This window comes from Papilio xuthus, unplaced genomic scaffold (assembly GCF_000836235.2).
Source record: "Papilio xuthus unplaced genomic scaffold, Pxut_1.1 DF826159.1, whole genome shotgun sequence".
Taxonomy (NCBI): Eukaryota; Metazoa; Arthropoda; class Insecta; order Lepidoptera; family Papilionidae; genus Papilio; species Papilio xuthus.
The window spans coordinates 456,648-482,238 of NW_013532490.1; the positions used below are offsets into that span (position 1 = coordinate 456,648).

At 34.5% G+C, this 25,591-nt stretch overlaps 1 protein-coding gene across 1 annotated transcript in view; it reads left to right on the top strand.

The window, feature by feature from the left end:
* The first annotated feature begins 1,879 nt into the window (after nucleotides 1–1,879).
* NfI (Nuclear factor I) overlaps nucleotides 1,880–25,591 on the top strand; it is a 39,116-nt gene continuing 15,404 nt past the window's right edge. Inside the window, exon 1 of the mRNA XM_013319200.1 lies at nucleotides 1,880–2,001. Coding sequence (XP_013174654.1) covers nucleotides 1,924–2,001 — 78 coding nt within the window. The 5' untranslated portion in view covers nucleotides 1,880–1,923. The remainder of the gene's footprint in view (nucleotides 2,002–25,591) is intronic.

Genomic DNA, 25,591 nt, shown 5'->3' on the forward strand with positions numbered 1-25,591 from the left:
GATTGTGTACAGACCACTCAACTTATAGACATTTCAATATATTTTTAAATACCATTATCGTTATATGAATAATTTTGTGTTATGTTAGAAGAAAGTAATATGCAACTGTAGTATATAGACATCCTACATATGTTAAACAATGAGGTTTTTATATATTGAAATGTAAATACGGTAGAGTGAAGCCATCACGCGATTGGAGGTTGTACTTAATTTGACATAGATTTTTAAATGCGTATTTTAATACGAAAAACATAACTTTATCTGAATTTGTAACATGAATACTCATTAACTAGATATAGTATTATAAGGTTAACATAAAAAAGTTTTTATAGAAAACCAAAAAAATAACGCAATCTCTGGATATCGCATACTCTGTGCATAGTATAAGAGTCGCGGCACAGCCTCCCCAGCAGTAATCACTCGCTAATAAATTATCAGGCGCGCCGTATTGCCACCCGCGACCCGCGACTCGTACCACATGCTTAATCCTTCAGAGTTTGTTGAAGTTAGTGACGTCACTAACACTGGTAATTAGACACCCCTTAAAAACAGAATTTTAAACATCCTGTATATGCCTAATATTATAATCATTGTAGAATTAATTATTATAGTACTGAAAATGTGCTTAATATGCACCCTGTATAAAGCACTAAAAACTAACCTCGACAAGTAATCGAATTAAAATTAAGCGTTTAACTTTTCGTCAATGCTAACACTCTGTATACTAAAAAAATGCACGCTTCTAGTTGAACCCTAAAAAGATAGGTCAGAAGGAAAAAATATCGAACTAGAAAAAAAAATCCGCCTAAGCTACGCTACGGTCCGCCCAAGATGTGTTTTTAACACACACACGCACAACGCGTCCACATAAGCAAACTTCCGTGACATTTACGTACGCGTCAGCTGAAAAACAAGTTCAAACGATATTAAGCATTAACTAATAGCGTTAAAGTTCACATTGGCTTGCTATGACTCTAGATAAATTAGGATATTTCAAAATTCGAATACGACACTCAAATTTTTTTCAACCAATTCAATTTTCTCTTTAATTCTTATGGAATAAAGTCGAAATTCAATTACGTTTCAACTTTCAAAATGTGACTTTTGCTTGATAAGCTAATTTCAATCTTAAAGCTCAAATTTTTTGGTTGAAGTTGGAATGTATTTGCAGTTGTCATGTCTGTGTTCTGAATTTGAAAGAGCTTCCCGAGGCGGGCCGAGCGCGTACCGATCGGGTCCGAGCGGCGCCGAGACGCTGCGAGCGAATGCATTACGACGGACGCGCTGAGGGCTGGCGACGCGGAAAACTTGCGACGTGTATTGCACGTTTCTGATACGACACATGCATTAAATTTAATTTAATATATTGACTAAGATTTTAGAGTTAAATAATTATTTATAATAGTTATTGACATTGACGATATTGATATTAAGCTTACTGGTTGAATTTAAAATTATGGTTTTTAATTATTGTTTTTATTTTTATTTTAGAATAATTTAAATTGCGACATATTTAACGTTTTACGTATAATAATAAAATATTAACGAAAAAGAAAACAAATTTGTCAAACTTAAAAAAAATATATATATATATAATAAGATATTTTACATGCCATTCTGAAGTTATGTTACACGGTTCAAGCGTTTGCTGCTTAGTTACCAACAAATTTATGATTACGTTATCAGTTAGCGCAGTGTGTACGCATCCTAACTTTACGTCATCATTCAAAATGCGAAACATGAAAAAGTCGGGAAAGCTCGCTTAGCACAGCCCTGCGCGTGTGGAGTGGCGCGAGGGGCGCGCGGGGTGAAGAGCGCAACGCGGCGCGGCGGGGGCGCGCGGGGCGAAGGCGCCGAGCTCGCGACAGTCGGACGCGGGGCGCCGCGCAGCCCGCACGCGATATGCGCGCCCTCTAGCGTATTATGTTCCTCCCCGAACTCCCGCGAGCCTGCATGGTGGACGACGTAGCGACGTACCTGCAAGCGCCCTCCTCGGGACAGGTGGCTACAATATATTAACAACAAACCCATATGTAATTAACAATGATGATATTAACAGATGTTGTGGGCTAATGTCGCTTGCCTACGCCGCGTCCGCCGCCCGGGTATTTTCGGGACGTACCGATTTTGCCGTACGATCGATGTGGATCGCACGTGATGTCTGATGTGGTAGGCTGGTCGGGAGCTTTGTCGCGGTCCAAAGGTACTGTAACCAAAAAAAAACAAATTTTCTTTAAAAAGAAGCACGTGGCTGTACATGCCAGTATAAAATGCGATGTGAAATAGCAATAAGGTTTGAATAACAATGAAGATTGAAAATGTAACGTATTTAATCAGTGGAAATGGTAAATGTTGTTCGGTGCAAAAGTTTGTAAACAGATCGATAAAGTTTGAGAAGTTCGCGAGCTCAGCTCGGTGACGGCTGCGGCACAGATTGTATAAACTGAATTGATCTTGTCAAAGTCAAGCTTAAAATACAGGCAATTTCATTACTCACTCAATGATATTGCTTTCACTAAAATAAAAGACAAAATAAAATGACCAATTGACCTTTGAGACCAAAAGTGATCTAAAATTGCATCTCTCGTAGCTGTTTATTTTTCTTATAACGTGTTCTAAATTTGAATTTTAAAATGTCATTTAAGATTTTCAGATTCAATATTCTTTTTTTTTTATTCGAAATTTAATAGAGAGACAAAGATGTCATTTATTTTTTTTAACAATATCTTTACAATAAACGGTGTAATTAATGACGTAATTTATTTCATGTTTTTATCAAATTATATAACATCGAAATTCAACCATTAACAAATATGTAGAAAGTTTTGAAGCTTCATAATATTAACACAATATTGAAATAAGAATTAATAAAAATAATTAAACTGTATCGCTATTTATTATAATTTAAATTACGTATATCATATACTCTATGATAAATTAATTACAATTTATAATCTATGAAAATCTATAATCTATGTTCGAAATAAAACGTGTAATTGAAATCAAAGATTAAAAAAGAAGCAACGAAACGGAATAAGTAGTAGATAGTAAATCGATATGGTTTGGGAAGCGAAGATGCGAAGAGTAGTGCAGGCGAAATACGGCATAGGGTAACGCCGCCCATTCCGACTATCTGCAGTTGAATAGAGACATTAGGTGCCTTTTTATGCCTTTCTAGACGATAAACCCCACTTCTGTTTAATGAGTTATTGCATTACGCCAGTTAAACTATTATACGGTTCAAAACTTTTGTATATTTTATTATATTTTATAGCTATTTTTATATAACAACTAAAGAAGCTTAAATTTTTTATTTTGTAACTTTTTGTATGTCACTTTTAGATAATATTCCGTCTATTATTTTAAGTAAATTGGTAAGAATTAATTAATTTCTTTGAAAGAAATTGAGATCGTTGTATTGTTTTTTTTTTGCTATATATTATATTTAAAAAGCTGTTAACCTAATTTCATAGATGTAATCGTTTTTAAAATTTGCTAAATCAGTTTCCATTTATTTCCTGATATCAAACGATAGTGCAGAGTATAGCTTCTATCAATTTTGAAATCTAGAAATGGCGCATCGAATCCCGGACTGCGAAACGACGAATTCCGTAAAGAATTTGCAAAAGTCATTAATTCCGTTCAGGAATATTGAAATAGTGGGAATAACTGCAATATCTAGTATTACTATAAGGCATGAACTAGGCAATGATTTATAAAAAAAAATGTCGTGTCAGGTTTATACTAAGCTTAAAAGCTTGAAATAATTCGTATTTATGTTGTAAATATCGTAGTATTAAAGACTACGCTATCAAGGGTATATCTCAGTTTTATTATGTTACATAAAATTACTTAATTTCATTCTTTTAAAGATACAGATAAATAATAAAGGTCACGTCTTCCATTTGTTTTGTGCTCCCTTCATTTGTCTTTGGAAAGTGTCACAAAATGTACAATATCATTGGATTTATTGTTATAATTTTTGCTCTCATCCAGTTAGGTCCAGTCATTACGTCTAGAAAACTAATTTAGTTACGACTTTTACGGCTTTAGCAGTTAGTTTTTAATGTATCTGTTTTATGTCATTTGTGAAAATAATGTCGAAAAGATTTATGCGACGATTTAAAAATGTTTTTAGGGTTTCGTACCTCATAGGAAAAAAACGGAACCCTTATATCACTTTGTTGTCCGTCCGTCTGACTGTCAAGACCCTTTATCACAAAAACTTTAAGAATTTTGTTTTTAAATTTTAAATTAAATATGTCCTGAAAGCTTGCTTTGACGAGATCATAGTATTCAGAAAAAAATCCAATAAATTGTTACGATTAATATAAATAAAATGCATTTAATTATAACCAAACTGAAAGATATAAACAACTTCAGACTTAAATTAAAGAAAAAAAAACATTTCAAATATCGAATAAAATGTCAAAGTCGCATGCTGTTAAAAAAAAAAAAACTACCGAACGCTTTTAAAATAAAAGGAACGTGTATGCATTTGTACTATACTAGAAGAAACAGATTCAATCGACATCAGCTCTATCTCTTGCCAAGTCTGATCGAGTCGATCGAGTGAAATTAAGTCGTGTTGTATCGTAACGCAACGAAAGCACATCTGAAGAACAAACCTAATTGAATACGTACTGGCCGGAACAGGCTTGAAGCATTTCCGTTCCGCTGAACCTCCATGTTTCAAGCTATTCAGCACTTCAGTCAACATATGCCTTCAAATTGATACTAATTTTGAATTTAGAAGTTTTTAAATTTGGAACAACTTATATTATTATAAAAAAAAACTGGCCATATAGATTACGTTAAGCCATAAAAATAGAGAAATGTTAAAATGAACTAAAAACTTATTAGTTTAATTCTTTTAAAGAAAAAAAAATAGAAACACTTCACACTAATAAAGAAGTAAAATCCTAATAATTATGTAACCTTTAAATGAAACTAAAAAAACAATTTTAATATCAAACTTTATAAATGAGAAATATCGTATTACGCAAAATGAAAACCGTTAAAAAATGTGATTATTAAATTAAAATTATTAAGCTAAGAATTGCATTTCACTGAAATTGAAAAAGAAAAGTACCATTCGAAAGGTTCCCAAAATACCAGGGCGGTGAGCGCGGACGACCGCATCGATGTTCTAAAAAATATACCTATTCGATGTTTTCTGTCCCCTCGTGTTCTTTTTTTTTTTATCTTTCTACCTTCACTCCTTTTTCTTGCCACTTTCGGTGTTTGGATGTTTTTTCACTAACTGTTAATGTTTATAACCTTGTATCTAAATGTAAATTAGTATTATTGTTGTTTTATTACGTGGAATATAAAGTCAAGGCAACACATAAAAAAATATAAAAAATAAATTAAAGTCAATTTTTAATACAGAGCCAATTTACATTATGTTTCACGTAATGCTATACCTTATTGTATTTATTTTTAAATTCTAAATGTTGACCGGCCAGTACTACGAAAGCATTAGTTGTATTCATTTTTGTGCGACCAAAAAGGTTTTAATGTAATGGAATTTTGAATAAAATGCATTCGTATCTGGTTATGGTATTTTCTAATATTTATTTTGGTATATGTGCATGAATCCTGAATGCACTGCCCCCAAAGCAAGAATGTATTGCACGTAAATGTGTTTACTGTTTATTTTTTTTAAACTACACCGTTTTTTTTATTTCACGGAACGAGAAGGTAAAGCAATGTCCATTAGCTGATTGGCTTTGGATATATAACAGGATTATCGTCGAAGATTTTGATAACAGCTTTGAAATGGTTTATCGAGTTATTTTTTCTTGTTAGTGTTTCAATTTTTAAATGATTACAGTTTGGTTATTTTTTGATTATATGACTCTTTAATTTTGAATTAAAATTCAAGGATCAGAGTGTCAAATATTTATAAAGATAAGTTTCGTATTTTTATGGTTCCGTACTTCGAAAGGAAACGGAACACTTATAGAATTACTTGTCCGTCGATCCATCTGTTAATTATTTTGTTTACTTACCAATTGCGTAATGCGTCTCTTCTATTCCGGTATACTTTCCTGAGCCATATAAAAAATGAATTTACGTTAAAAACGAACCATTAAAAAAATGTTTATGATTTTAAGAAAAATGTATTAGAAACATCAAGTGTCTAGAATCAGTTGAACGATATGAGTAATATTTAATGTCCGAGCTTTACCAAAATCCGTGTAGATGAATGTTGAAGTCGTGCTAGTTGTGTCTACCGTAATGCGGTACTTCGAGATTGGTTTATTGCGAAGGTTACATCATAGATTTGGAAAAGTTTTGAACTGCAAAGTGGCTGTTGAATATTAAACAATATAATTAAATATTCAATTGATTATCAAGGAATATAATATGTGATTTTTTAACTGATCTAATTATTAATAGAAAGTAGAAAACACAAGTCTTATGTACTAATGTTAAAATGCGAAAATTTAGTTGTTTGTTAGAAGGTATCTGCAGAACGGCACAACGGATCTCTATGAAATTTGGCATAGTTGTAGAACATAGTCTGGAAGAAAACATAGTTTTCTTTTAATTCCGCGCGGACGGAGTTGTAGGCGACAGTTAGTATGGATATAAAATATAATTTATGTAAGAAAGCATCTACGGAAACTGTACAAATCTGGTGACAAATAAATTAAGTGAATATGTAGAGGGAGCTGTATAGTTCCGCTTTCCTCAGAGCACCACTAAAAATAATAAAAAGTGAACCGTCGAGCCGATAAATACGAGAAAGGCGGTCGTAGAGTCGAGTGCGGGTAGGAAATTTATGTAGAGGGACAGGCGTAATTGTAGTGCGGGGCGGGCGTTATAAATTGCAAATGTCGATGACTGCAGTCCGGCTTAGCGTTTCGTATACAAGATCTATAGTTTTTGGGGTTCGATAGCTATTCAATTATAATTAAAAAATTGTTGATTTGGTATAACATTTTGCCAGTGACAGTTTCATTGTTTGACATTAGGACTACCTACGAAGTTTTTTGGAAAAGGAATATCTTCTTAGATATTGTAGTAACCTACAGATTACATAATTTATATTACTAGCTGTCGACCGCGACTCCGTCTGCGCAGAATAAAAAAAAATTCGGAACAATAATCAAAAAGAATTTTACTATGTTTGGATGGAAGGATCTCTCTGAAATTTAGCATAGATGTAGAACGTAGTCTAAAAGAACACATAGGCTGTTAAGTTTCTTATATAATTCCAAACGGACGGACTCGCGGGCGACAGCTAGTTATTAACTATACTTTAAAATATTGATGACCTCATTTTAAAATCTAGTTAAAATATTCCTTACATTTTAAAACAATCATTTTAATAGTAGCGACGACAATTTCAAATGATAAACGGTATATTTTTCCTTGATGCATCTTTCTAAAATATTTCCTTGTAGAAAACTATTTGTTTATTACCGAATATTGGGCAGTGGTCCAAGTGATGTGTTAGGTACACCCTGTAGCAAGGCAAACTGAAGATACGACACTCCCCGCTGAGAATCATCTTCCGCATAACGCACTATACTGTTTTATACTTTGGTAACGCGCAATTTAAAAGCGTATTGTACGCATCTGCAGTTCCTCTGTTGTTGCAAATGTCCATAGGTGTTGATCACCAGTTTCCATTGGTTGTCCATGAGTGTCGTTGATCACCAGTTTCCATTGGTTGTCCATGGGTGTCGTTGATCACCAGTTCAGGCGCTCGTTTGCCCCATTCTCTTATAAAAAAAGATTCTTACACTAACACAACAGTACTTAAGTAGAGAATATGTAATCGGCTCTATAATATAGATTTTACATTGTAGAGTATGTGAGTTATATATTTTCTCTTTAAATTATAATCTTTGTTAGCACTTAATTTATACTGGTATAATTTTATATTTTGAATTTCAATTATAACTAATAGTAAGCATTCAGTGAAGCTAATATTTCGGTTAATAATAAAAAAATAACAATTCCTTATTTAATAGCATAGCCAAGACTGACATTGGGTTAGTTTGCCATTAATATCTGATGTGTTTTCGTAGAAATAAAACCTTAGAAAAGTTGGTTAAGATACATTTTAGTTAGTTGAAAAATAAATAATAAAAATAGCTACTACGTATATTATTTTGTACGATATTTTTGTCATGTAGACGACTGTCTTTGTCTATTTCAGACTACATTTTTAAACCTAATCTAACCTAACCTTTTCACAAACGTATGTTTGAAAAAGGAAGCTGATAATTTTTAAGCTCGCTTCGTATCGCCCTAGTGTGTGCCCGCAGTAAGATACAACTTCAAGGATATAAAATTAAGTTTTATTACGCTCTACGTCGTAGGATCTTGTTCCCTATTCGGGTCGTTTCGCCTCGGTTATTGAAGCACGTGTTAAATTTAACTAAGTTGTATAAAATTCTACAATTCCATTGATATCTTTTTTTTTGTAATAAAATAAAATTAATGTCAAAGAAATTAAAATCAAAAGTCGATCGAAAAAAACGTTAGAAAGTTGTAATATTTTGTTACACTAATCTTTTTTTTACATCATAAGGTGGCAAACGAGCGAGCGGCCACCTGAAATCACTGAAATAGCGAAGTGACCGTTGCCCATAGACATACGCAATTGCATATGCATTGCCTACCTTTAATCGACGGAGAAGAGGATGCACAGAATGAAAATATTTTCCCTTCCCATGCATCCTCTCATCCGGAAAGTCCACTTCCATCTCCCATACTTTCCTTATAAGAAAAAGGGTAGGAAGGGTAAGAGCCTCCGGGACGAAATCCTTCGCTAAGTGTAGATTTCTCACTCTAAATGCCTCTCTTAAACATACTTAATGTTTGATTGATCAGTAATCTTATAGATTAATTTATCGTACCAATCATATACAAACGCCTACATTTAATCTTACACAAAGAAATGTGTAGAAAGAATTGTGTTTAGTTACAACTTACCCTCAATACATAATAGGGCACAATAAGTTAAAGGGGATGTAGGGGGATGTCGGGAGATATAAGCTTACGAGGCTCATAGCAGCGTGATATGAGCGTTTTCCCTTTGCTTTTGCGTTATTCTAATTTCGTGTGTTACATGTTTTACTGCGCTTTTCTCAAAGATATATATCTATACGATTTTAAGATAAACTAACGAAGTTATTATTATATAATCATTAAAATAATTAGTAAAATAAAAATCTTATAAAATCCACTCTTTAAAGAATGAGTGTTGTTTAAAATAAAAGGACTATTTTTGCTACGAATGTTCTACGAATTTGTAGGTCTTTGCAATATTATACTTCGTTAGAAAACTTATTTTCAATTTAAGTTCAAGTTACAACAGGATATAGTACCTTTTCAAGGAAAAGGTCGCCAAGGTCAGTGGGTAAGTGACGGGTCGTTGACAGTTAAGTTGGCAGGTCCGCAACTTGGCACTGCTGTCCTCGCCACGCCTGCTACGCTTAAGTTACTGTTAAGTTAACGCGTTACTTAACGTTAAGCCTAACGCTTTTTATAACTACAGTTTCCTATTGTGAAGAGAAACTTATGTTTTTGTTTCTTTTATTATTATGTTTATTTTATGTGTACTTATATAATTTTATTTGGCAAAAGATAGTCTTGTAGTCATTGGATTTTTACGTTACAGAATAATGGAGAAACATTAAAAGTTTTAAAATATGGTTCTATGCTAATGACATCATAAAGATGAGAAATTTGCTTGCATTTAATAAGCTCTGAAATTACTAAACCGATATAGGCTATGTTTATTACTAGATTTTTAAATTCTAGTAAAGTATAAAACACCCTTTTATTTTGTATGAAAAATAACTTCTTAATGTATATTTTTAATTACGGCATTGCTATTTTGGTGAAGCGTGAGCAAAGGGCTAGTCGGCTGACGATTGAAGATGTGTTGAGTGCGAAAATATACATTTTTTGTCAATAATAAACGTAGCACGGATATATTTAAAATATTACAAGACGTTTCGTTTCCTCAAAATTTTAACAACTTTTCCAGTAAGACTTCGAAGGACCATTCAAGTTACGGTAAAGTTATACATATATCTTACTTATAATTACTTTATTATAATACGCACATTCTTTAGTATAAATTAAAATAAATAACTGACCATAAAACTTTTTCTAATGATTAAATTACTTAATTCTGTCAAAAGCAATGTGCATAAATGATTGCATATTATTATTAACAAACTTAGCTGACAAACATATAGCCATCCCACCTTATTCTATTATAAAAAAGGAGATAGCAATACGTATTTGTAACTTCGTAGCGTCATCTACAATTGTATTAGATTTATTGGTGCATTTTTTGACCGTTAGGGGGCGCTGTAAACTTTTAATAAGAAAACGTTCTTATGAATTCATGCTAGGACGTTTCTAAAATCTTGTACAAAATCTCAAACAAGAACAGTAAGTTGGCAACGCGTGTTATCTGGCAAAGTCTGCCAAATGTCAGCAACTGTCGTACTCTGACCTTGACACACACCATTGTCAATGTTAAAATGACAAGAAAAACAATTAATCCACCTCCTACACAAAAAATATCTTAAAATGAAGCTTCTGTTCTAAATACCAGGATAATACAGTTAAAAAAGCTCTCACGCCCTTGACATAGAAAGGTAGGCATAATTGAATATCCATGACTCAGACTTTGACGATTCTCTAGTCCTATATTTGCCTCTGTAATAACTGTCAAAGATTTATTTTGATACATAACCAAACGGATTTTTATTTTTAATTTTACAGCCGGTACAGAAGTACATGTATTTGAAAGTACTTCGAAAGCCTCTACATTATTGATAAATTTCGTAAACCCCCAGTTCTCTAATTCCGTTAGCAATGCGATTCACCTTTTTATCTAACAAATGCTTTCATCTTTCGCGAGGTTTATCTCAGCGTGTCGTCGACGTGAAAGTTTCCGATATCGTATCGCGTACAAACTACTCAAAAATGGTTTCATAAAATGCTTTGTTGAAGAAAATTGGTATATTAAAAACTGATATTAGATGGTCGTTTTAACTTATTGTTGTTAAGTAAATTGAATTTTAAAATAGTTTTTTTTTAATATACGGGTTAATTAATATACAGTTAGACATTAATAGTAGGTTTCTGAAACCAAAATCTCTGTATAAAACATATCGTCATCAGTTAACAGTAAATTTTAAATGGGGATTTTAGTCTTATAAATTCAAGGTAAGTGAAATAAAACCATGGATTTGTTAAACACTTTTTTGATTTAAAAGAAAACAGTAACGTAAACAAAAGTCTGTCGAAAAATTAGTTTTTTTTTAAATTTCGAGCTATTTTTTTTTTAGATATTAACAAATGAAGATCAAAGGTCTTAAATAAGGACATCAAAAATCGTGTACATTATATGAATTAAATATTTGTAGCCGGGTCTTTATTTCCTCATAAATATTACATTGAAAATGCTTATGTATTCTTAAGTGGGTCTTACTTATTGTGTCAGATCTGTTCACTGTATGTTGTTCTAAAATGATTCTGTTTACAGTTTTAGGTACACATTGGCATAATTTTTAAATAAGTAATCAGTACAGATTTTGTGATAAAATCAACTGTTTTTATTTGTCGTTTATTTTATGTGGAATTCATACTATGTAAAAAAGTACCTATGCGACTTTTCGCGATTTAAAAATGAATCAAAGAAAGTTTTTCGGACTCATATATTATTTATATAAATTTGTTAAAAACATCGTCAACGATTAAGAATTCATAAATAATATTCATGGCTTTAAATAAACCGATTCTTCATAAGTTACCTTATCTTACTAATATCAAAATTGCGAATGTTTAGATGTATAGATGTTTGTTAGATGTCCCCAGAACGTTCCAATGTAACTGGATAAAATTTGGCATAGATGTAGAACACAGTCTGTAAGAACACATAGACTACTGATTAATTTTTTTTTTAAATTCCGCATTGAGTCGCGGTCGACATCAAGCTTCATACAAAAGAAAGCTATAAATTTCCAAGTAAAAAATTTCCATTGTGTCGTATAGGACAGGACACACCTTCTGACTTTTTCGCTTTGGTTCCCTTTTTAGAAAAGATATTCTTAGACGCTTCCGGATGCCTCTGCGTGTGTCCATTTCGGTTGTCTCTTGCAATGCCACCAACATAGTATGAACTTGGACAGTTTATAATCTTACTAACAATATTAACTGATGGTAAATTGTTAAGTCAATAAATTACCAAATTGACGTGTTATCTAGCGACTGTGGAAAATTTCGAAATGAAGGAAAATTTTTTTTTCTGTTATGCTATTTTGTATTATGCAATTGTCAATATCGCTTTCAAGTTGAAAAATTACGGTCATTTTATGTCTAGTCTGATTGTAAACTGACAAAATTTGTAGTCTTTCGGTAACATAGACATAATCAATAACGGTTCATAATATTTATTTTGTTTTTAATTAGTTAATAAATGACTACAACTCTATATCCTTTTGGAAGCGTCGTTGAAAAATATGACTCGTGATGATAGGATTAGAATATCGTTTTTAAAGGAAATGAAGATTTAAATAGAGATTCCAAGATTAGAGTTTTAGATATATTAATAAATTGATGATTAACCGTGTGTTTCTTTGTTCAAAATCTCTGTATAAAACATATAGTCATCCCTGTCATTATAATTGATAAAACAGAGATAACAATATGTTTTTAAACAGGAATTTTGGTCTTTGAAACCAACTTTAAATCATTACTTATTTCAGACATCACACTATTTTTAAATGTCATTTTTCACTACTTAAATTGTATTAAATTAAATCGAAATTATTAAGTAATTTTTTCAACAAACAAATAGATATCTATTAGTATATACAGATGTGACAAATCAAATTGTTTTCTATATATACACCAATGTCTATTTTTAATGTATCTAATATTTATTGAGTCATACGAATGCATTTGTGTATTCACGATGCGCTTTCGTGATTCAGGAAGTAAGACAATAGTTGTGTGCGACATATACGAAGAACTTGCTCTATTCAAATTAACAATGTTATTATTGGATAACAACTTTGATAAATATAGCTCGCGCGTAAAAGGTTTTAGCGTTGACTTAGCTAGATCCCTAACAAAGACTCTTATACTTAGACTCTCTCAAGAGTTGTTTTATGGTCGCTTAAGCAGTTAAGTTTTCCTAGATTCCTAGACTCAGTGATCACTTAATAACACTAAACAACAACTGGGTTTCTTAGACCAAAATCCTCGTTTGAAACATATTGATCTCTCTCTTTTGTTAAATGTAACCCTGTTGGTTTTAGATATGTTTGATAGAGAAATTTTATGTCAGAAACCCATGGTTAGTCTTGGTTTTAAGAAGGTCTATCATTGATTATTTTTTAGTAAATGATTAAGATGTAAACAGATACGAGATAGGAGTGTATGACAGGAAATAAACTTAAGGGTGCACAAATTACAGTAATGTAAGAGCAGATCTAACAGTGGTAGAGCCCGCTTTAATATCTTTGCACGAATTGTCCCGGCTCGCCCGGTGAAATACCACGACCACACAGAAGACAGGCGTCAAGTGGAAGCAATTCCGCGTTTCGTCTGATGAGTGTGCGTCCCGGAGGCCCAATTTAGTCATCTTTGCCTTCCCACCCTTTTCCTCATAAGGAAAGGATGGGAAGTGAAAGTGGACTTTCCGGATTAGAGTATGCAGGGAAGGGGAAAATAGTTTTTTTCTGTCATCCTCTCCTCTGTCGATTAAAGGTAGACAACGCATATGCAATTGCGTGTGTCTATGGGCAACGGTCACTTCGCTATTTCAGCAATTTCAAGTGACCGCTCGCTCGTTTGCCACCTTATGATATAAAAAAAAAGATCGTATACCAAAAGGGGATGTTCCAGATTGATAAAGTTTGAGAACTTCAAAGACCCTTAAGTGACTATGAAAAATGAAAATCTTTATTATAGTAAGTTTACAATATTAAATGTTGTCTTGATTCCTTAATTACTAAAACTGTGTAGAACAAAACGACTTCTCTTACTTACATCTATCTTACTTCTTACTAATATTAGAAATGCGAATGTTTAGATGGATGTTTGTTTGAAGGTATCTACAGAACGGCTTTATAGACCTCGTTGAAATTTGGATGTAGAACATAGCCTGGAAGAAAGTATAGGATACTAATTAAGTTTTTTTTTCAATTTCTTCCCGACGGAGTTGTGGGCGACAGCTACTTATTTGTATATATTTACAAAGCTAATATAAATATGATTGTATTATGTAGTCACATTTATATTGAAAGCAAAACGCAATGCAGTAGTAATATTTAATGCAATCGTTATAATGGCCGCGGTATAAAATATTATCTAAACAGATATAAAATATTACCTCGTACTTTATCAGTAAAATTGTTAGTTTAATTAAATAAGAAGTTAGAAATCTATCATGATTGTTAGATTGTCTAGAGGGTGGTTAGAGATTGATATAAATTTATAAACTTTGTTGCTTTCGTTTCTTAGATATTGTTTGGTAAAAAAAGCAGTAAAGCATTTTTTATTCTTCTTGAATTCATTTTATTAATATTATAAATACGAATGTTAAGGTGGATAGATGGATGGATGGTTAGAAAGTAGCTCCAGAACATCTGCATGGATCTTTTTTTATAACAGAAGGTGGCAAACGAGCTAGCGGCCAACTGAAATCGCTGAAAGTGACCGTTGCCCATAGACATACGCAATTGCATATGCGTTACCTACCTTTAACTTGTTTATCTTGCTGAATTGGCACATATGTAAAACATAGGCTGGAAGAACTAATTTAGTTTTTAATTCCGCGCAGAGTCGTGGAAGATAGTTAATAGCTAAGGTTAATCGATCTATTTTTTTTTAAATTGAAACATGTGATGTTCTATTTCTTGTAAATGACAAGAAGTTTTTATTTAGAACTAACTAATCATAGTACAAAGGGCTATATCAATAAGCTAAGGTAATCAGTATCGTTATGGGCTATGGTAATGTCAATTTGTAAAATGTGTTACGATATGAGGCCATTAAACGCTTGAGGGTGAAAATAATGGACAAGGGTCGTACGCTGATTTTAATAATGATACGTGGCCGATGGCCAAAATGTATTTTGTTAAGAGAATTTATCACGTTCGCGCTGTGCAAGAATTAATTTCCAAAGGATTTCCGTCGCGATGTTTGCCCTGCGCTGCATTTATTTTATTTAAACTGTTTAGAGAGTCATAGATTTTCTATTTGTTTGACATTTTTATATCGGTAATATTCACTAGGTTTTTAATATTGTTTAATATAAATATTACGACCACTATGTTTTATGATTGTAATGAAAATTGAAAAAATAAAAATTGATAATGAACGTCTCAAAAATGATGAAGATTTTATATAAGCTGTTGTTCAGAAGAAAATATTAGAAGAAAACAAAGTAGCAAGGTGGAATAGTCAGCAGTAAAGAAGCGTATTTACTTGATCAAAAGATATAAAAAGCAGCAAGCGCAAGATGACAATATTTCCCAATGGCTATCGGTCCATTTTTCCGATAATAGAACTTGCCGTCTGCGGGCGGCGGCGTGCGAGCGGTCGGCGGCGACGTTGCGCAAACGTAAGGCTGCGAGCTAAAACAGAGCTCGGCTAAATTTAGTTCTGCAACACTGCATCGCGCCGTGTCGTGCCCATACGAAACGTTAACACCGGTTACCCGACAATATATGGATACCGCATATTCGCAGCCAAATTTTCGGCAACACAAATTGCTGTATAATATTCAATTAGGTCGGCGATATTGATGGCGAGCACGCCGGCCTGCAATTTCGGTTAGCGCATCTGCCGCCGGACACGCGCGCGGATAATATACGATTAGTTTTCCGATCGCCCGCCCGCTTGCGCCGCCCGAGTGCCGCACGCCACGCTTCTAGTAGATTCCCTGCTCCCTGCTGCCTCGTCCCTGAAGGTGCGTTGCGGGGACACGACAAAAATAACTCGACACGCGGCCGCTTGTCTGATTTTTGCCTTCGAGCGGTCGCCGGTCGCCACTCGCCGTACGCGTCCGGCAACCTGCCAGCGCTACGTCACACCTCTATTACCTCATAAACACTAAACTTTCTGAAAGGACTTTAAAATTAGCAAGGACGCCGAGTCGGGACGCCGCAGCTCGGTATTTCTGTGCGACACCAGCGCCCCGATAATTACGCAAGCCCGCATCAAAGATGGCCGCCGGATCGTGGCGGCAAAAGACGCGGGAGAGGAGAGATGAGCTGTCACGGGATATTTATGAAATTCGAACTAAAATAGATTCAGTAGTGGCTTCGGCCGAGTCACCTTGACGAGGCGTGCGTTATATAATTTACGAAGCGTGCGAATCGATCGCGCGTACGCAAAATTTTGATTTCGAAAATGTCAAAAATTCTACGCAATCGATGACGTATCGAGGAGTGACGCGGGCCCCGTGCTGCCACTCCTCCGTTCGACTAATAAATTTATTGTTTGGCATGTAAACGGATGCGTTCGAGCCAAGAAATTACAGCGTTCGGTAAAAAAAATATTGAATGAACCGGCGGAATGATGGCGCATGTAATCGGGAGCGCCGCGCAGCCTTGCCAAACACTATCGTGTTTATAGTCCAACAGTTGCACTATTTTTTACATTATGCCATGTTTACTCACACCTAGTCCACTACGCTACTAACGTCGACTATCTACTCCGGCACTACGCGAGGCACTCGTAATTCTTTTATCAAAATTTTAATTACTTCTTGCCGTCCTAACGACGTCGGACTATTAAAACGCGGTACTTCAATGTAGACGTGACTTTTGTCTCTTTTTCTTATTCCATTTCGTTTTTGATTTATCCGATTTTACACACGGCGAAGCTCTTTCGGATGTTTTCTATGTAATTTGGTATTCCGAGTGTGCATTACGGATGGCCTAGCATTTCAAGTGTTTTCTCTGGGTGTGATTTATGCGATGAATTAATGATCAGCGTTTATTTAGAATGTATTGTGCGTTTGGCGCCGACTCTTTAATGCTATATCACATTTTCCTCTATATCTATTATATGTAATCCGAATATGAAAGATGTACTTCGCCATCTCTACACACACAAGCACACAATAGTAATTCTGTTTGTCTTCATGGTTTGCAAATCATTTTCGGCCAATATTGTCAGAGGGTAGTCAATACCATATTTAGCGGTGTATATATTAGGCCAATATTCAAACATACGGAGCCAATATCTTACACTTAAGCTTGCGACAACAGGGGACTAAGTTATACGGGGATTAGGGATGTTGGTAGTTGTAATCCCGGTGTATCCCGGGACAACACCGGGATGTATTTGCATACAATTGTCGTTAACCGTCATCGCGTAGGTTCTAGACGTAGACGTCTTAGCGAGGAGATTTCGGAGTTAGACCGCATGTGAATAATTTTCGACGATTTCGGTCCTCTGGGGCCGGGTTTGCGGGATTAGGTGCGACGTGTCGGGACTACGGGAATTACGGTTGCTAGGAAGCTACATGATCGTTGTTCCTTTTGGTTCTACAGTTGTTGTTTATTAACAAAGATTTAGTAAAACCTCCATATTATAAATTAGAACTTAAACTAATAAGTTTATTAGATAACTGTAACAAAAATTTCTGTCATTTGCTTAAGATTGAAACCCAAATTAACGTTTTAACAAATTAACTGTGAATACTCGTTTATACATTTTAGTTTTTACTTAAGCTTTATCATAAAACAATATATTTCATCTCATTCAATCAATAGGCGAGAGTCAGCGTTCGTCAAAGTTTTCATGTGGGTCAAAAGAAAAGCGTATGAGAAAAGTCTGAGACGTGTCGGGAAATTATTAAAGTCAAGATACTTTGTTGCTTTCACATTCGAGCTGTTGTTGATATGAAAGATTTTACACCCGTGACCTAAAAAGGAAACCAGCAGTTACAAATTACAATTTTGTTTATTTAGTCATCATCATCAGCTCACTATACGTCCCCACCGAGGGGCTCGGAGCCTACCCTAAGTTAAGGGTGATTAGGCCATAGTCAACCACGCTGACCAAGTGCGGGTTGACTTCACATATATCTTTGAATTTCTTCTCAGATATGTGCAGGTTGCATCACGATGTTTTCCTTCACCGTATGAACGTCGGATAAATTTATATATGTAAATCGGAAATCGAAAAACACATTGGTACATGGCGGGATTCGAACCCAGGACCCGTAGATTGTAAGTCAAGTGCTTGACCACTGAGCCACCGACGCTCGTTTATTTAGTAATCATCCTTATCTTTATTATGATTGTTATAACATATTAATGTTGTTGCGCAATACTTCAAAATTATGTAGTTATTAATTGTGCTTTAGTGTAAACTTATGTGTCATTTTCATCATGAGATTTCTAAGCCTATTTATCTTATTCAACTGCCTCTTCAGATTCTCGTCTTGTTTCAAGGACAAATCTGCTTTAACTGCATTAATCTTTTCAATTAAATTACCTCCCATCTATTCAGCGTTGTCCCTATTCAACCTTTATATAATATACGAATATACTGCAATTCATAGGTATGTTACTTAGGTAGCTAATACAAAAAAATACCAGGAATATGTTCGTATTTGCAGCCAGTGTCTAATCATATGGTGGAGGAAATCAAATTATAAGAAAAGCTAATGTAAGTTTTAAACAAATTAAGTTGGATTTTTTTCGTATTTTTCCCCAAGTATCGTCCTTGCTATACAACATAACCGGGTTATCGTTTAATTTAGGGACATGCTATATATGTCAATATAAACGTAACACATTTTATTATTTGAAATCGATGATGAAATTATCTAAATATATTAGTTATATAATCAGCTATATTGTTACTAATAACGAGTGAAATACTTACATAAAAGGCCGCTGCTCATTACGTGGTGCTTCCCCGGCGGTGGCGCGCACCCGATTGCTTCGTTAATTCTAATATTACCACATTCTGTTGAGTGCTCTCTGTGTTGCCAGCATTGATTGTTCAAACTTAATAAACATTAAAGCTACGAGTGTTGTCACCTCGTCGATTGGTAGTTATTATTATTAATAACTGAAGTTGTGTGTATTATTTTTAATTATTTCTTTGAAGTTATTTCAAGAAATGATGCATAAAATAGTAGTGGTCAAAAGTTACTTTTGAGCACTAGTAAGAGAGAAAGAAACTTGTTACTAACCTTACTAATATTATAAATGCGAATGTTTAGATGGATGGATGTTTGTTTGAAGGTATCTCCGGAGCGGCTCAACGAATCTCAGATGTAAAGCATAGTATGAGAGAATACATGGGCTAACTTTAACTTTATGGGATTTGGTAATTCTATTGGATTATTAAGAAACATCTTTAATTGTCCGTTAAAAATACTGGCGGAATATCAACAGCAGCTGGTGAACGAATAAAAAAGAAATAAAATGGAATACAGATTTAAAATTTGGAATATAAATAGTTTGTAACGAACGCTAGGTGGCGGTAGGCGTGGGCAGCGCGCGGTCGCCGCGGGACCGATAATGTTAATTAGTCGATTCAATTGAACGCTCTCTGCTCGTAACGTGTGGAACTGGTGTCAATAGCGGAACGTAACTGGCTTTCGGCTACAGCGACATTAAATAATACATATTGTTGTCTCTGTTTTCACAAAGAGAATATAAGAGATGACAATATACAGCATACACGTGTAATCAGTGGTGTTCTTGGTAAAGACCGTTGAATTGAAACAAATCCTCGATTTTTTTTTTATACTTAAACTTATTAATAAGAGTTTGGCTACTTAAATTGGTTATTGCCTAAGATATCATTGGGTAACTTAGTTTGGTCGATTACATTTTATATATTTTAAAAATTTATAATTTCATCCAAAAAACAGTGTTTTCTTTTATGTTTCAGTTGCATCCTAAGTAATCTTCACTCACACTTTAGTTTTTAAAGTTCTTTTTTTGAATGCATTTGACGTTTCATAGAGGTTGCATATAACAAAACCTCTTTAGATACTGGTAGCGTGGATTAAAGAAGTATAGATTGCATTAACGCAATGATTTGTAGGCGGAGAGTTGGGCGGGCAATACAAATATTGAATGCGTACGCTGGCACGCCCCGCCTCCGAGCCTAGTGCGCTGCACATCGTTAAATTATATGCATTGTTGTACAAAAGACCGACTCGGCTGATAGTCGAGGTACAATACCTTTAAACTATTGTAAGAATCTAGTCAAAGCAGACGTCTTTAACTAAAACTTAGACTAGCAAATTTGTAGGTTACCCACTTAAATCATTAAATTTGTGCTTGTTTAAGCGTAATACACAAAAAATGTGATATAAATAAGATAAAGGACATAGCTGTAAATGTTATTGATAGTATTAAGCCGGCCAAACTTATCTTTCAAGAGGTCAGAAGAATCAAGGAAATATAATAAGATCTTGCACAAGTCCCGAAACGTACTTCCGCTATTACGGCAATGCGTCTGAAAATACAGACGTATCATCTTTTATCAATTGGCAATATGATCTTCTATTTACTTTTTTTGCCCTCTTATATTACTAAAAATGCACGGACAATCAGCGCTATATTTAACATCAATACATCTCCAGTGATAAATATATTTCAATGTTGTGGGCAGAAAGGACCGTTATTATAGTAGGTAGGTGTAGAACTCATCAGATGTGCGCCGCACGTCACTTAAATAAAGATATCAACTTTATTATTTTATAAATAAAGATTACGTCACAACAGAAATGGTGAGGATTTAAATCAATCAAAGAAAAGAGGGCAAGAAGTTGATGAACCCTCAGAGGATCTGCGAGGTAAAACTCTTGAGTTGCGTAATTCTGACGCACCACTGAACAATAGTAGCAATTACAATGCAAGCTAAATTAACATAACATTTATTATACAACTGTACGTCAAAGGCTCGCTGCGATCCTGTGCCATTGTGGAAGAAAGAAAAAAAAAGTTGTAGCGCGTGATTAGAATTTTATTCGCGTATTTGCAAATAATTGTGCGTCGGTGCATCGGCCTCGGCTCACCTTGCGCGGTGTACACGGAATATCTAATGAGTGCATCGCTAACGCGATTTTGATTTGATCCGTGTTTATAGTGATCTTTGAAATACCTGAATCTTGTCGACTCTATGTTTTTTGTTGTTCCAAACTGTTAAGAAAATCGACTCAATTTCTTTTGTTGCTCCAAATTATATTTTTATTAATATCATAAATGCGAATGTTTGGATAGATGGATGTTTGTTTGAAGGTATCTCCGGAATGACTTAACGGATCTCGATTAAATGTGGCATAAATATAGAACATAGTCTGGAAGAACGTATAGGCTACTGATTAACTGGACGGAGTCGCGGGCGACATCAACTTGATAATTATATCTGTTAGCATTTATGTATAGTGCGACTAACTTTCTAGCTTGGAAAGTGCTGTTATTGCGTCTATTCCTGTCAGAAAATAGAAAAAACTTACTTAGGCAATGAAAATGACGTATAATATAAGACAAGAAAGCCGCAGTGTGACAATGATTTGCGGCACTAATGAGTTATTATATTTTTTACTTATGACCAGGTGAGAGTCGCAATATTAGTAATTTAAATATACTCATTTACTGTTTCCTACATACCAGAGAATAAAAACAAACAGCTGATATAAAATGTACACATAAAACCACTTCCTTGTTCTACTAGATGAAATCGTAAACGTATTTAACCGTACGGATGTTCGGTTTAAACGGTAACCTTGAAGTTCAGTGGTCCGATTGACCGAGTGCCAAGCAAAATATTAGCTCGTCAGTTATCAGGTTAGCCGGACTTGCTCTAAACTTATGAATCACAAACTTTGACGGCGCATAGATAGTGCAAGACTATTCTATGCAAATTAATTTGTGTAAACTTTAACTTAGTTGTAATCATTCAGTAAGTTTTCATATGTCTATGTGTAAATAGCGAAGTAATAAGTAAGAAAAGGTATTCAAAATTTTGTAAGATTTAATTCTTTATTCTTGCAAATAACTTTTCATCAAATGGTCCTTCGAGCCAAAAGAAATTTTCATTTCCTTTGACTCGAAGGACCATAATTCGTAAAAGGAACGTAATTTCTTACTCAATAATGTTTACGTGTGTCAATCGTTTGGTAACGTAAACCAAATACAATCCTATAAAGCTTACGTTTTAAGTTTTCATGCCAAATATTTTTCATATAAAAGGTAGATTTTTTTTTCAATTAGCGATCGCTCGCGACTCCTTCCGCGCTTAGTAAAAAAATGTATTTAGTAGTTTATGTGTTCTTCCAGACTTTGTTCTACATCTCTGCCAAATATCATCGGAATCCGTTCAGCTGTTCTGGAGATACATTTAAACATCCATCCATCTAAACATTCGCATTTATAATATTATAGTAGGATGTTTACAAGTTTTATGCAAGTTTTAGTTTAGACATCGTTTAGATCGCATTGTTTTCTCGCTTAATACAAGTTGGGAATGTGAGCTGAGTATATATATTGCTGGAATACCAACAAACTTGTAGGAATAATGTCCGAAGCTTTGCTCCCGGATGTCTTCGGGACTTTATGTCTGATGAATGCGGCTGTCCGCGCGAAAGCTTGCACGTATCTAACTCTACGTCTGCGGGAATTCTAATAAACCTGATGCCTTTTAATACGATGTTGGCTTTAACAAAGTGTTTTGATAAGCATCCGTCGTGTTGACTTGGCCTAATTCTATTTCCTTTAACTTTGGATTTTTAGAATTTCTATTATATTATTAATATAAGTAACAAGATTGAGTGTAGTTATAAAGGTCTAGGAAGACCAATAAAAGTATGGATGTGTGTGAAAGATGATATGCATAAGAAGGAGGTGGATTCAGATATGAGAGCTGATAGAAATGTATGGAGGAGTACATACTGTGCTGATCCACCGTCGGGATAAGGGCAGTCTGATTTTATTATTACTGATTAATAATACGTTACTACCTAATACCTACATTATTCAGATCTTCATCACATTTAAATAAACTATCAAGACTTTGTAGAGTCACTTTATTATCTATAGTTAACTAGGAAATTTCTTAATTATTTCAGTCTAACCGTAGGTTTCCGACACCAAAATCTCTGTATAAAACACATCGTCATCACTGTCTTTCGGAAAAAACAGAAGTAACAATATGTTTTTAACAGGGATTTTGGTTTCGGAAACCCACAGTTTAAAAAGATCGTATGACGTTTATTGTCTTTTACCTAAATACATACCATTTTTAGGGTTCCGTACCTCATAGGGAAATAACGGAACCTATATAGGATCACTTTGTTGGCCGTCCGTCTGTCTGTCGACCCTTTTTTATTTTATAACCAGGATATAAGAAGGTCCGAAAACTTTAATTTTATAGCTGCACAGTTCTGAATATATAAAGTCCTTAACCGCATAACACCGAGATTCGAATCACGTTTACCGCCTTACCGTTTAAAAATATATACGATATGAAACGATGGTCCAAATAATATCGTATGTTGCATTAGCATTGGAAGTTTGAATGAAACCACTCGCTGCTGAAGCTCTTTATTGGAAGGTCGGTCGAGGTGCACGTGGGGTGGAGCCATAGTGACAGCGGAGCGAATACAAGCGATTGATAAAGCAAACTTATACTAATAGAATAACTAATAGACTTTATTGTACCTATAACGTTGAGCACTTAATTGAGTAATTAATAAACTCTACCAAAACTTTTAGCTATACTAGCTGTCGCCCGCGACTCTGTCGTACCGGATTAAAAATACTTATTTAGTAGCTTATGTGTTCTTACAGACTATGTTCTATATGTATGCCAAATTTTATTGATTTCCGTTGAGCCGTTATGGAGATACCTTCAAACAAACATTAATCCATCTAAACATTCCCATTTATTATATTAGTAAGATTGTATTAGATTTTAAATTCTAATAGATGTTTTTATAAAACAATTTATCATTTGAATTGTTAATTTAATTCTCAATATTTATGTATCTTATTCATATTTGTTTTATAGCAAAAACGCTTTCATTCGGACCGCAACCTTAGTTCTTGAAACTATTTTCTATTTCTGCACAAACGGTTCAGCTGCTACTGGTCTTCAACTTGTTGGTAATGTGATATAAATATTCAATGCTCTAGTACACCATCTCGCCACTATACCATATCACTTAATGCTATGGTCTATTACATACTAGCTGTCGCCCGCGATTCCGTCGGCCCGGAATCAAAAATAAACTTAATAAGAAGAAGAAGCCTATGTGTTCATTTCATAAAGATCTGTTCATCCGTTCCAGATATTTCTGGAAGTATCCTTTCAAACAAACATCCATCCATTTAAACTTACGCATTTATAATATTAGCAAGATTAAACCTGCAAAAATTAATATGTTAGTATAATTTTGAGCATCTATAAATTATGATGACTTCTTAAATTTGTCGTATTATAGCGTACACATAAGCACTCGGACCAAATGCAAAATCATACTAATAATATATTATAAATGCGAATGTTTAGATGGATGGGTGGATGGATGGATGTTTGTTTGAAGGTATCTCTGGAACGGCTCAACAGATCTTGATGAAATTTCGCAAAGATGTAGAACATAGTCTGGAAAAACACATAGGCTACTAATTTTGTTTTTTTTTAATTCCGCGCGGACGGAGTCATGGGCACCAGCTAGTTATTAATAGTTTTTCTTTATGCTGTTCTATGCTACTTCAAAATAGTTAAATTGGACACAATCTTGTATTTTTCATTGATAACTGATTGCTTTTGTTTTTGAGGGAAGTATGCAATTTGTATTGAGGTCGTTTAATTTACGATCAGTTTGTCGTAAACTGAAATAGAACGAAGCTATCAAAAAGGTGTAAGCTTTTAGATGTAGGTTTTATGTACGCCTATGTACGTGTTAAAGCGATACATCAAACTGAATGTAATACCAAAATGTTATAGTATTTTGGTATTTTCTAAAAGCTAAAGTGGAAAACATTTTCAGGTCCAATTTGGGCTTAGTCGATGTCCAATGTTGTTTAAATATCTCTATGCATTTTTAGTAGTAAATTTCACTTCTATTTATAACGGAACACGGGATGTATTCATACCTTTTGAGCGCAAACAACTTTGTAAAATTGTTTTGGAATTAAAATTCCGATTGCGCGCGCGCATATTTTATACCTAAATGCATTTAATCCATGCGGTTTTCGTTTCGCATTCAGTTTACAACGATGGGATTTATTGTGGAATTACGTGCATTGTCCGCTAAACGTACGCGGCCAGAGCTCCGGCGATAGCGCGCCAAAACGGCGCGTGGCAAGATGGCGGCGTACGTCAATTTTTTTTAATGGCGATTTTCCGCGCGCACCTTGTTTTTGGCCGTACTCCTGCGTGACGCGGCAACCCAGTCAGATCCGCCAGCGGATGCCACGGCCGACGGGCATCCCCGATGAACCCGCGCCAATATCTATAAAATAAATTCGACCGACGTTATAAAGACGCTAAAAATGTGTAATAATGAAGGAATCATTTACGCGACTGGATTTGCCGCCAAAAAATTTTCAGG